At 38.6% G+C, this 13,564-nt stretch overlaps 1 protein-coding gene across 8 annotated transcripts in view; it reads right to left on the reverse strand.

The window, feature by feature from the left end:
- ADGRG6 (adhesion G protein-coupled receptor G6) overlaps positions 1-13,564 on the reverse strand; it is a 150,529-nt gene that overhangs the window by 80,956 nt on the left and 56,009 nt on the right. For 3 of the 8 annotated variants that reach the window (XM_077351168.1, XM_077351178.1, XM_077351182.1), the window contains exons 5-7: positions 11,665-11,733; positions 10,812-10,838; positions 8,859-8,939 (exon numbers count right to left, since the gene is read on the reverse strand). In XM_077351168.1, coding sequence (XP_077207283.1) covers positions 8,859-8,939; positions 10,812-10,838; positions 11,665-11,733 — 177 coding nt within the window. Of the gene's footprint in view, positions 1-4; positions 7,411-8,858; positions 8,940-10,811; positions 10,839-11,664; positions 11,734-13,564 lie in introns of those variants that run through there. The other 5 variants (XM_077351156.1, XM_077351160.1, XM_077351163.1 and 2 more) reach the window with 4 other exon arrangements.

Here is a 13,564-nt window from a genome sequence, read left to right on the forward strand (position 1 = left end):
CATTAAAATATATATATATCAAAAGTTATAAGGCATATATTATATAATAGCATACAAAACTTGCTGGTTCTGAAAATAGTTAGCATAATGAAGTCTGTAGATTAAACAATCAGATTACTTCAAAGTGCAAATTAACCTCAAGATTTTCAGAGGAAGCTTGGGTGAATGAAAATTCAAATCTCTGTTAGAATCAAATCAAGAATGTATAAACTTCCCTTTTGGCCTATGTTTGATGATATTACACAGGGCTCCTATTAGCAATGCAGACTTCAAATGTACTGCATTTGTCCATGCCGTTTGGATAAGAGGGAAGAAAAACTTTCTGTTCCCATTTTTTGCAACTTCCCCATGTAGCTTTTTTGCTGAAAGGCAACTACAAACGTGGTTGATAGTTGTTTGAGTAAAATCTAAAGCTATCCCTGATCAGCTCAAAGCCTGACAGTAATGAACAAGGTAAGTTTTATTGAGGATGATTTACAAAAAAATTAATGACATCTCTAGTATGGACCACTCATCCCATGAATTGTGTGGCAGAGGGATATGTTCCAACCCATACAAAGGATACTGACACAATGAGTTCGGCATGAAATTAAGCCACAGCTTTATTGTTATGTAAATGAGCATCAGCAAACTGTGCAAGCTGATTGGAGCTGAGAAATAGGAGAAGAGGATCAGCCCCATGAAGACCATCCTTATACAGGTGACCTGGGATGGCCTCCTCCCGCCCACTGCCATGGCTCCCCAGGCAGTACTTAATTTTTCTTGTTTATTATAATGACTTGTATAGTATTAATCCACCAGTGACCAGACTTGTATAGTGTGAATCAAACAATTGCCAAAACGGGTTCCTGATAAATCAATGTTACTATATCCCGTTTTCAATTTACGTCTTCCTCCATGTTATTGTCTTATATAGTGTCCTAGCCGGCTCTAACTCTCTAGGAGGTATTCTTATAGCTCATAGGGGTTTTTCATACTATACAAGTCATTATAATAAACAAGAAAAATTAAGCGCAGCCAATTGGCCAGAGTTTTTTCTATCTTATTGGACTTACAATCCACGCAGCCTTCTGTATTCCCAGGACGTTCAGCTGGAAGAGAGCTGGGAGCACAAGGCCCACCAGGCTCCATGAGCGCAAGCTGGGCAGTCTCCATTTCCAGCCCAGAATCCCCTGCTGAAACAATCAGTGTGTACAGGATATGGCAGTGTTGAGTTTAGATTGACCAAGATTTAATGTCTTGGGATAAGAATATCACTTGCCATAGAACCTGTTTTTGGTGTGGTCACTTCTTCAGTCCTGAATCTGATGATTTAGCATTGCAGTTGTTATGGAAGGAAGACAAACTTTTCAGTGGCTTCACTGTGTATAGAGGATTTTTTTTTCTGTTTCATCGCGACTTATATGAATAGTTTTGTTTTTTTGTTTTAGCACTTTTCAAATATTATAAACTTTTACCCTTTTAAAATAAATCTACAATTTTACTGGGCTACTAGAGAATTTGTTGTGTGTTCAAATTTTTAACACTATAGGTCTAAACATGATAGCAAAGTAGTCAGAGCCTAAAAGTGTTTATTAGATCTTCTATAAGTGATATATTGAAGGTTTTATAATAAGGCCATTTGTGGCTTAGGCATCTGAGTGATGACTTGTCTCCTTATACCCCCTGAAGGGCTCTTTGCTCTGTGGGTGCTAACCTGCTGGAAGTCCCTGGCCCCAAGGCAGTTTGCCTGGCCTTGATTTGGGCCAGAGCCTTTTCAGTCCTGCCCCCACCCGGTGGACTGAGCTCCTGGAATAGCTGAGGGCCCTGTTAGAGCTTTAACAATTCTATAGAGCCTGAAAGATGGAGCTCTTCCACCAGGTATTTGGATGAGGTCAGGGCCTAAGATCAACTGGGCTGCTCTGTCTGATCAAGTCTCCAAATTAACATCTATGCACCCCACCCCAGAGTGGCTATCAGGGTGGGGAGGCTAGGGAGCTTTTTCCACCAATTTTGTTGTCGCTGTTGAGGGATATTGTTAATGTATGGGGTTTTATGGGGCTTTTATGGTTTTATTTTGTAAACTGCCACCAGTCCTTGAAGAAGTTGTAGGATATAAATCCAAAAATAAATAAATAAAATAAACATATGCCTAATTTTGGCCTCTTATGGTAATGTAAAAATTTTAGTTCTCAGAGCTTGAGAAGAGTTTTATACCAAAATAACCTGAGTGAAGGTCTCATCGTTTCCCCAATGGGCAAGAATTGTACTGCAGCCAATACATGATAAAAATGGCCAAGATACATGAGAATTCCCAATCCTCTGAATATAGTATAAAATACCCACTTCTGACAGTAGAGATAGGATTTTCCCCTCAGGCCATTATTCCATTACCAGTTACATTTAATGATGTTCTAAAAACTTTCCCATTATTTGTAGATGGAATAATACATTTGAAGGGGTCATCTATATGAAGAGCAATTTTTTTATCAACTTGTGATCATGTACTTTGGGAACAGATTCTGCACATTGCTCTTCAACTGATGGGATGTCACAACTGGGCCATGCCCTGGCCCAAAACAGATTGCACTGATGACACTACCATCATTCAAAAACAATGTTTACAAAAAGAATGATGGAAGGAGGGAGAATGTGGAAATCGGGCACATATAGCCAAAAATAAAAGTGGTTTTGGTGTTATAGTTTGGGGTTAAGTACTAGTCAGGTGAATTTAAAGGCAGTAGATCCAATAAATGAAGCATAGGGAAAATGAAAGACACAGCTAAACTACAGGTGTCCCTGATAATCTCAATTACTTTGGTTCTCTCCCCCCCCCCACCTCTCTTCACGCTATATGTACTGAATTTCAAAGTATGCCAAGTAAAATTGTGGCCAGGGGACCAATTCCAGTCCAACCATGAGTTCATCAGATATATGTACATTTCTACATTCATTTTCTGATAAACCAATCAAGGAAGAGAGCAGAAACTTTGTTGTCCTGATTAGCTGTGTGGAGATGGAGGTGAACAGAAATATAACCCTTCACAGGAGGGGTGAGAAGGATTGGGAAGAGGCCCACTCATGTGAAGCTGGAGTCCTTCTTCTGACACTACCATATACTGCTATGAGTATCTTTATTCTGAAACCTCAGTAAATTTCTAAACTGTTATTTTCCAAAAGCAGTATTAACTACAGATGCTATTCGGAGAGGGCACTTCACATACAATTATAATTTTGATCCTATTTTAGTAATCAATTTGTTAGGACAATTTATATAAATGGATCACTTCATTAGAGCATTTGTGGGACCTCAAAACATTGAAGATTTTCAATCATATAATGTATTTTGATATGCATGTTTTCAGTGATGAGTACAACTCTTTCTCAGAGTAAATCCTATTTCCATATCAGTGAAAAGGAATTTTATACTTAAATTGCATGAAAATATGGTAAATACTTTTAACTTAATCAAATGTAGAAAGTTCTAAATATTATCTATAATAATAATCAGCAAAGCTAAGAGTTTACTATCCACCACCAGATAGTAAATAACAATATGTTTCAGTATGGTTAGTACAGAAGATAAAAGCTTCCTTGACATCCTTAGGAGACTATAGAATGACAACATCTAAAAGGCCTTCTGTTACTCCAACCAATGACAAATTTTCTTCTTTAAAATTATGTAAAATGGGTAACAATTACAATATGTCCAATCTCAACAAAAAGTTTTGGCTTCAATGTGAAGATTAAAAAAACCCAACAACATTTACTCATAACAAAAATATTCCAGATCTTTCAACTATATTCTGGACATGTACTAAAATAAAGATAATAATTGCAAAAAGTTGCTTTCATTCCCCACTGATCAACAAGATTGGCAGTGGAGGAAAGTGCGTAGAGATTCTAAGATATGGATTCCTGGATAAAGCATGGGATACAGGAAAGCAGCTCAATATCGATACCAAAATACAGCAAGAGATAATTCTTACACACTGCAGACTTTATATATTTTATTTAATATCCTTGCTCTCAGTGAAGAAAAGCAAAATAGTGCCAGTGGACAGAATTGGTAAATCAATGACATTTTATTAATTGTCATAGTAGTCTCCTCAGAATTCTGTTGGTTAGTAAATGAGCTGGCTATGATCTGAAGGAGCATACTGAAGTGATATACTATGATAATCATTCTCTATAAAATAGTACAAATCCATTCCTAATCTAGTTAAATTACCTTACAGTTTACACTAAATACGAATCTAATCTAGCCCCAGCTACTTCTAAATCCGTTCTACACTATAGCAGAGGGAATGATTTTCCCCCCTTAATATCTAGCTTCACATTTTGACATACTGTGGTTGACCTCAGGTCCACACGAGCAGTCCCAGTCAATGAAGGAGTTACATAAAAAACAAGACAAAACAGATTTGGCAGAGTTGGTACTGGGGTGCAGAGTTGTGTGGGGTGCGGTATTTTGGCTTGCTCCATTCAGCACACTGGCCAGCAGTTTTTCATAAGGTGGCATTTCAGGTTCTGACACTGAAGTTGAACTTTGGGAATGGAAGATGGAAAGATGGGGTTTTGCTCCAGTAATTATTTCTGTGTTGTTTATTGTATTTTCATTAAGATGATTAATATGTTCAACATATGAAGCTAATTGTATTGTATTGGTAACTACTGAAACCACTGTTGACTCTGAAAGGGAGTAGTTTCCCACTTTTTCATAATCCAAGTAATCTTCAAAAGATGCGGAAACTCTCCACATGTACGTATCTGTAGCCTGAATGTTGCTAGGATTTAAAGGTGACAAGCCTGAATTGTTAGTATGCTGTGCAGGATAGTTATTTTGCTTTTGAATTGATTCTTTTGCTAAAACTGCAGATTTATTAGAATTACTGCTTGCATGAGCCACATCATCATAATCTATGTGTTCTTGCTGAATTGAAGAGACAAGTTTACTTTTGAGATCTTCTGCTGATTGTTTTTCATTTTTGGTTACATAGCTTTCATTCAGTGGATCCATCTGCGCATTTAATTCTTTCTTCCACAAAAAGTCTGAGTTATGTGAATTTTGATTAAGGTCACTTGGAAGAATATATGAGACTGAAGGTGTAGAACTTAAGTTTATTGCTGAGAAATTAACAAACTGTGCAATTTGGGATTCTAGAATAAGAGTTGGTGTTGATTCCAAAGGCTGGGTCCCTGTGAGGAGTTTAGAAATCAGAGAAATTTGTTTTCCTAGAAACACATTATTCACAAATGAATATTCTTTATTGATAATATCATCATAAACATGTGTGAACTGATTATTCTGCATGTCTATAAACATGTTCTGAGACTGTGGTGGTACAGGAGCAATTCCTGGACTCCATCCAGATTTATCCTTTGTGCAGCCATGAAGATTACTTTTTGTACATGAAGGTTTCACATATGATGTTAATATCTCACTGTGAGAAGGGAAGGCATCCATTACATAGTCAAACATTGTTTCATTCAAGCTTTGCTGCATTGTTAAACTAGCAATATTTTCCAATCCACCAGTGAATGTTCTGTATGACATTTCAGAAATATCTGTTTGTAAATGCAAGGAAGGCTGAATCATCACAGGTATTTCCAAAGAAGTCAAAGAAAAAGGACGTGGAGAGCCATTATTTATGGGCATACTTGAGTTAAGAAAAAGGGCTGTTCTTGTTTCCAGTGGTGGTGTTTTTCCTATTCTTTCTGATATCCTTGATACTGGAACAACTGAACTCAATTTCATTCTTTCTTTTTCTAATATGTGAGCAAAAGTATTTTTTGTAATTCCCTTGCTATTATTAGTAGTTGTTTGTGGGGATAAACTGGAAGAGGGAACTCTGTCTCCTTGGAAAGAAAATGGCTGACTAAGTGAGAATCTCCACCTTTCTGAAGATCCTTCAAATGCCACTATCGGCTCTGGTGTCAAAATCCAATGTCTCACTGTATTATCTACATAGTGAGTAGGAAAACTTAAGTAACTTGGCCTCCAGAACTTGCTGTTTTTAACCATGTTTTCAGTATCAGTGGTAAGAAAAGCATTATTTGAATCATTAGATAGTAAATCTTTAACTCCTGGAAGTGCATTTGGTTTCAAAGTGATATTTTCCAAGGCATTTAAAGAAGCAGGCACATGGTTGATGTAAGCAATAAATGTATTTAGGAGTTCAAGCTCATCTTTTGGAGAAGAGGCCTCCTCATATGAATGTTCTAGTTCTATGAGAGGCTTAAGCATTACTAAACCATCTTCTGAAGTAGTCACATTCAACATTTCTTGATACAAATTTGAAACAGAAATAGTCTGATACATTTCTGAAGTTCTCTCTCTTCTTTCTAATAACACTGCTGATAAATTTTGCAGTTCAGTACTGTACTCCACTGGCAGGAGAGTTTCAGTTGGCTGGAAGATCTGTGTAACATCTGGAAACCAGGCCTTTATGTTTTGTAAAGAACCAGATGGATTTGCACTTTGTTTTAAAACTTGTTTTTTAAACTGTACTGAATTATATTCTCTGATGATGTTGTTCTCTGATTTTGTAGACTTTAGATCACCCATGATAAAAAAGCCATTCCTGCCAGAAACCTCTTCCAGAAGCCTCTTAGTGGGTTCTAGATAGATGTTTTCAAATGAACTTTCAAGCAAGGCTAAACTGGTTTCCTTGGGAAGAGCAGAAGAAGACTGAATAGAAAGAGACTGATGATTTTCTTCTGAAACTCCAGAAATGAGATGATTGTAAAATGTATTTTCATTCCATGCACTCAAAGACTGTAATATATTGTAAGTATTTTTATATAAAAAAGAGAATACATCACTGTTAGGAGATAACATCCATGGCTGTTCTTTTGTAGATTCATAAAGATTATCTTGACTCAACAGAGAAGGAAAGACTGGGTCTAAATTAGTATGTTCCAGCTGAGGAACCCAAGTCGGTATTGGTTCAGTGTGAATACTCTGTGGAAGAGGAAGGACCATGTTTCTGATATGACCAAGAGGGATAGTTGGTATTTCTCTTGGATTACCCCTTTCACTTTGTAAATTACCAGAATGCCCTTTAGTGTCATTAAAACTTGAATAATTTATGGAAGAATTATGGTCCATGTACACTAATGCTGCAGAGCCAACCAAGATATTAACTTGAGTTTCCATAGGAACAGATGCTATAATTTCAGGGGTAGTAAGGAGAAAATAATTGGGTGCATTTTTTTGATCTGGCCTTTGGTCCTCAGTTGATATAGATTTACTGGTATGGAGAGGTCTTTGCTTCACAGGCCAAACTATTGGGGTTGAGATAATTCCTATGTTTTTAACCCCTCTTATTTTAGAATCTTCCTGTCCATGCAGTAGTGACTGAGAAGAATCTGCTGAATTTCTCTTCACTCTGAAGGCCACAGTAGCAGGATCTTTCAATTCCTGCAGGTCTGAATGTGGTAAACCATACAGTTAAAAGATAGAAAACATTTATGAAAATTATCTTACTTTCCCTCAGGCCAGGCAAGGAGACTGAGAGAGAAAAGGAATTTCAATTTATTTCAATGGGAACTACATTAGGTTTCATCAGATCTGAGTTCTGTTGATGCATAGAGACTTAACACAAAAAAGCTTTTAATACTCTATTCTTATTCTACTTATTGTGAATGTCTGCCGTTCCCATTGACTTAAATAATCCAACACTTACTTTGGCATTCTAAACCCTGTTATCACTGGTACAAAAACAGGTGTTTAGCCTTTGGAACCCATTCAAGCCCTCATAGAAAATATATTTTTTATAATACAAAATTATTACTTTATTCATGCAGTCAAATAAAAATAATTAATTAGAAACAGAGTTTTTATATAGTTTTGTGCACATTTGTGACAAAATCGTGACAAGATGTGCAACTTGTACAAGTCCTGTTAATACTTCAGCATTCAACAAGGATCTGATGGTGTTCATGGCCTTGCCCTATAGTCTGACAACCTACTCTTCCTCAAGAGTCTTCTTGAGTTCCATTGCTGAAGCACTACTGATATCTATCATGTACTGCTCTTATATATGATTATATTTATGCAGCCTTGACTGGATACTCTGTCATTTATCTATTTCCCTATGCATGCCTATTCCTGAACTCTTTTACCATTTCCTTTGGGGCTTCATTCCATATTTTAAACATGGATCCCACCAGGAATGTACCCATGGTTTTAATGTTCTCAGTCTCCTAATTATTCAAGCTCACTGACCTCTCTTAATTCTACATGTGCTTTCTTCCCCATCCTTACTATAGTTTGACTCTACACTTCATAAATGTGCTTATGTCTGACAAAGACTCAGAGGTAATTCCTAGTCTAGGATCTAATTTACCAATGTAATCCAAATATTGGTCATGGTCTACATCCAATGTCCTAAGTATTGTGACATCTTCAGAAATTTATTGTAGATATAAAATGATCCAAATTTGAAGAGAACAATTTAACTATCAAGAAAATCTGTTTTGTATCTAATATTTTCACTTGTGTTTATAAACCTCATGATGAAGCTGAAATATTAGAGGTTCTGAAAACAATAACATTTTTTATTAACTTAAGAATGAGAGTATAAAAATAGTCATAATGGTATCAAGGCTGCCATTTTATCTTGACATTTAGAATTCAGTGAAATCAATATAATGATAAGTCATAGGAACAAAAGGCATCTCTATGTTAGAACTAGCCTCAGTTTTCTTTCCACAACTATATACTTATTCACCATAAATACTCTTAATGTTGTCAGGAGAATCATAATTTACCATCTTTACATTACATTTGACATATATAATTTCACAAGTTATCTTAAAAAGCAATAACACCTCTGAGCTACAGAATAAGGAAAATGTAACATTGAATTTCTTACCATTGTTTTGTTTATCGGTTCTATTAGTATCAGGCATGTTAGTGGTGACAGTGGGTGATGTAGTAGTGGAATTTACAGTAGCTGGTAACAAAGATGAGACATAAGTGAACTTGTATGGAACATGAATGTTAATATGATAGGCAATGGGAATAATGCATGAAAACATAAACAGGGAGTAGCAGGGGATCACTATAAAATTACCTATCAAATAATACCATGCACACACATATCCCCACACATTAATCAGCATTTAATTAACCATGCAATAAACCCAGATTCGAATTTTCCCAGGTGACCTTCAGCAAGTCTAATTTCTCAGATAATCTTCAGCAAGTCTATTTTTCTAGATGACCTCCACAATTCTAATTTCCAAACTTGTAAAATTAAATTTCCTTGACATGGTTAAAAAAGGGTGAACAATATAATAAAACTGTACTTTCCTGACTTTAGGTAATGAATAAATATTACATTCCATAGGTGCATTACTTGTAATTGTGCCATTGACTAAATGGGCTTTGCTTCTTAGTTATATATATTATGCTTTGGGTATAAATATGCCAAATAAATTCAGATCTCTTGAGTAGAAATGGTCGTTTGTTGATGTAATAGCTACAATATTAGGCCTTGTATGAGGATGAAAATTCTGAATCTTCTGCTTTCAAGGCATCTAAACAAAAAACGTTTCTTTACAAACAACATAAAAATAGCATCTATTGAGCACTCCTCACATAAGGATCTAATTAAAATCCCTAAGCTTGGTATAATAAACAGACTTGAAGTCACAAATGGATATTGCAAAGGATACAATTTCAAAGAGTTGCTTAGGATTTTAGCAGTCCAATTCCCACTGGTATTCAGAGAAGTCACCACACAAAGATTCAAAGGTTACCACGAAGGAAGCACTTAAAAAGTGAAACATTCTTAGCCAATGCAGAGAAGGAATATTTATAACCGCTCGGCATCTTAAAGAATCGAACCCGGCTCGCCAGATTAAAAGTTCGCACTCCTAACCACTACACAGTTCACTAAGCACTGATCTTATTCAGCTTCTTTTCTCTTCAATGGGCTCTGCAGAGGAACTAGGCTCTAACAATTGCCCTAAAAATCCTCTCTGCAAAATGTATGGGGGGGGGGGGGGAGAAGTAGCAGCAAATTTAGCAGTATTTTAAAAGAAAAAAAACTTTAATTTTAATTTTGAATGGAATGCACAGAATAATACCATTGTAGAACAAAATAAGCTGACAAGAACAGAAACACACAGAAAAAATGATCAAAGGTACTGAAAAATGCACTTTCAGCCCATTTTCAATGCACTTTGCAACTAGATTTATTGTATGAAACCACTAAGCAACAGCAAAGGATTGCTGAAGTACAGCAGAACTTACAACTTCTTAGTCTTTGGAAACATTTTGTAAGGACTGTAGCAACCATTACTAGGTGATACATTCTACTAAATGGATACATTTTTAAAAAATCTTTAACCCAATTTTTCAGATTCTATTAACATTTAGGCGTTCTATTAGGATCAGACAATCTCTTTAAAAAATTTCGTGCCATAAACTCTAAATTTCCAGGTGATTAGAGCTCTTAGAATCTTCTAGATGACAAAAGCACCTAAAACCTTGCAATTCCTCTGCTCATTAAGTTTTCCGTCTCTCCCCATTTAACTAATGTTAAAATGGGTCCTGTAAAACAATGGGTATTTTTAAGAGGGTTTTTAAAATCTATTTTCTCCTCTTTTAAATTTACCATTGCATGTGAATCTTCCAAGAAACACCTATTTTATCATTGGGTGCCACAATTTGCTTCCTAATGGAGAGGCATGGGCTCATCACATTCAGTCCTTCATGCAGCGGTACTGCAGGCAGACTTTAAAACAGCAACAAATAACCAGGAAACTCAAACTTCAAACCAGGACTGTAGGAACCCAAACCCCTGCATAAAGTAACTGACCTGTGGCAATAAGCATAGATTTCTTTCCTATACATAGAGAAAATGGTTGTTTAACATATAGCATGTATTATGTGATAAAGCATAAATACAGAAGTGTAATTAAATCACACTAGTCTACAAACTCTTTACATGGCATATCATGGGAGTAAAAATACCAGATATTCTCTAAGACAGTGGTCCGCAACCTTTCTAAGGCTGCGGACCGGCAGTGGTGGGGAGGGCGATCACGCGGCTGTGCATGCCGTGCGCATGTCCACGCACGTGCATTTGCGCAATGCATGGCTGCTCATGTGCGTTTGCGACCGCGCATGGTGCAAGCACGCATGCGCGACCCTGCTTCCCTCTCCCCCTCCCACAAAACGAAGCTTGCCAGGCTGCAAGCTAATCGGCTGCTTTTGCAGCCGATTTGCTTGCGGCCTGGGAGGTTTCTTACTGCGAGGGGGGTGGGGAGAGGGAGCCATGTCCTGGTGCCTGGGCCTTCGTGGCTCTAAGACACTTCTGAGCCAATGCACAACTATACAGAAATTTATATCTAAATGAGCTCCCATGTATTGTTGAGCCTCAGATTAATATTCATAATCTGCCTATGGTTGAAAAATGTGCAAAATACATTAGTTCATTTTGTACCATATGTGTTGCCTAGAATTAAATAAATACATACTTTAGGGAAATGGTGTTATCAGGAGAGTTACTGTAGCCTTTCCACAGAGATCATCTATAGTTTGACTACATATATATATGTATATGTAAGAGTAAGAACTTTTTTTGGCCATGTTATACTTTTGTGTTAAGCCTTTAAAAGAAGAATAGATCTATCACAATTGAGCCTGCAGAATGGCACCAGTCTTGTTACCTTGACAAAGGCTTCCTAGGTTTGCACAGCTGGTTGGTTCAATTGTTGGTAGGGGAATGAGATATGAACCTTTAAAAGAAAGAGATAAACCATAAGATAAACTTGGTTCAATACAACTAAGACACCGCATATTTAAAATTGTTATATAGTTTTTTGGTAGCATGAAGACTGTTGTATGAATATCACTTTAGACTTCTGAATGTCATTTTATAGAATCATAGATAGATTTGGAAAGTACATCAGGGTCATCTAGTCCAACCCCCTACATAATGCAGGAACTTACAACTACCTGCCCACCCACAGTGACCCAATTTTATGCCCAAGTGATCCCCCCACCAAGTATCTCCAGAATCTACCCTGGCTTGGAGGAAATTAATGCACTACTCCACACTGGCAATTCCATGGGTATGCAAGGAAGGGCCACAAAAGACAAACACTGGCACATCCCTTCATGACCACCCACTCACAATCAGCCTAAGTTCATAAAATCAGCATTTCTGTCAGATGACTATTTTCTTTATTTTTGAATTTATATCCCGCCTCTTGAGACAATGACACCTCGAGGCAGCTTACAGCATGAAACCATAAAAACAGGATAACCCATAAAACCCATTAAAATATTAAAACATTAACCAATACAATTAAATACAATTAAGGATGGTGGTCTAACCTTTATAGCGCTCCACGGTATAAATAAAACAGTAAGAGGGGGTGGAGGTGGGCTCAGTCCAGGATAGCAAACAGGAGCCAATGATTGGCCCCTGGGCCTTGGACTGACAAGCAGAGGGGCCAATCAGAAAGCGTGAAGCACCTTTTGATTGGCCCTTCAGATTGTCAATCTGGGGCCAAGGCCTCAATTGGAAAGCACGTGCAGCACACCTTCCAATTGGCCCCCTGGCCCCAGACTGATGACAGAGTGGTCAATCAGAAGGCGCAAAGTGCTCCTCTGCCATTCTCCACAGTTGGCGCACAGTGCCTACCAAACCACAGAAACCCCACTGGACATGCCAGGTAAGCTGAGCACTCACCAGGAAGGGGGGGCTCGTGATGCTTCCCGCGGGCCTCAGAGCAAGCCCGCCATGTCGGAGATGTGACGGGCATGCTCCAAGGCCCATGCTGAGGCCCATGCCGAGGTGGGCTGAGCGCTGGGGAGGGGGCAGCCGGGGGAGCCTCCCCCTGGCCACCAGGGAATCCCAGGGAAGGGGGGGACCGGGAAAGGCTTGCTGTGGGCCTCGGGACAGGCTCCAAGGCCCGCGAGGAGCCAGTTGACTTGGCGGGGTTGGGGGTGGGGGCCGCCCCTTCAAAGCCACCCTCTTCCCCCCCATGCCCCATCCCCTTTCAAAGCCCATTTATTTTAAAATGGGCTTTGAAGCTAGTCAACAATAATTCTCCCACAGCAACTTGACCCATTTCAGTCGGGTTTCTGGCCTGGCCATGGGGTGGAAAGGGCGTTAGTTGCCCTGATGGATGACCTCCGTCACCAGCTAGACCAAGTGGGTTGAAATAGGAGAGAGAGAGTATCCAACCTTCATCAACTCACACGTGGAATCTCACAGGGAGCAGTCCTCTCTCCTATTCTATTTAACATCTTCATGCGCCCTCTTGCTCAGCTGGTTACGGAGGTTTGGGCTGGATTACCACCAATACGCAGATGACATCCAGCTCTTCCTCCTGATGGATGACCGCCCCGATTCCCCCTCCCCCCAGAAATCTTAGCCAGATGCCTGGAAGAAGTGACAAAATGGCTCAAGCAGAATCATCTGAAGCTCAACCTTACAACCTGTGGCTGGGTAAGAAGGGACCAAGTGAGGAAGCATGCCTACCCAACCTGGGCGGAGTGCGTCTAACAGTAGCCCACTCTGCCAGAAACCTGGGGGTGATCCTTGATACCTCCCTCTCC

The sequence above is a fragment of the Paroedura picta genome, chromosome 1 (assembly GCF_049243985.1).
Source record: "Paroedura picta isolate Pp20150507F chromosome 1, Ppicta_v3.0, whole genome shotgun sequence".
Classification (NCBI taxonomy): domain Eukaryota; kingdom Metazoa; phylum Chordata; class Lepidosauria; order Squamata; family Gekkonidae; genus Paroedura; species Paroedura picta.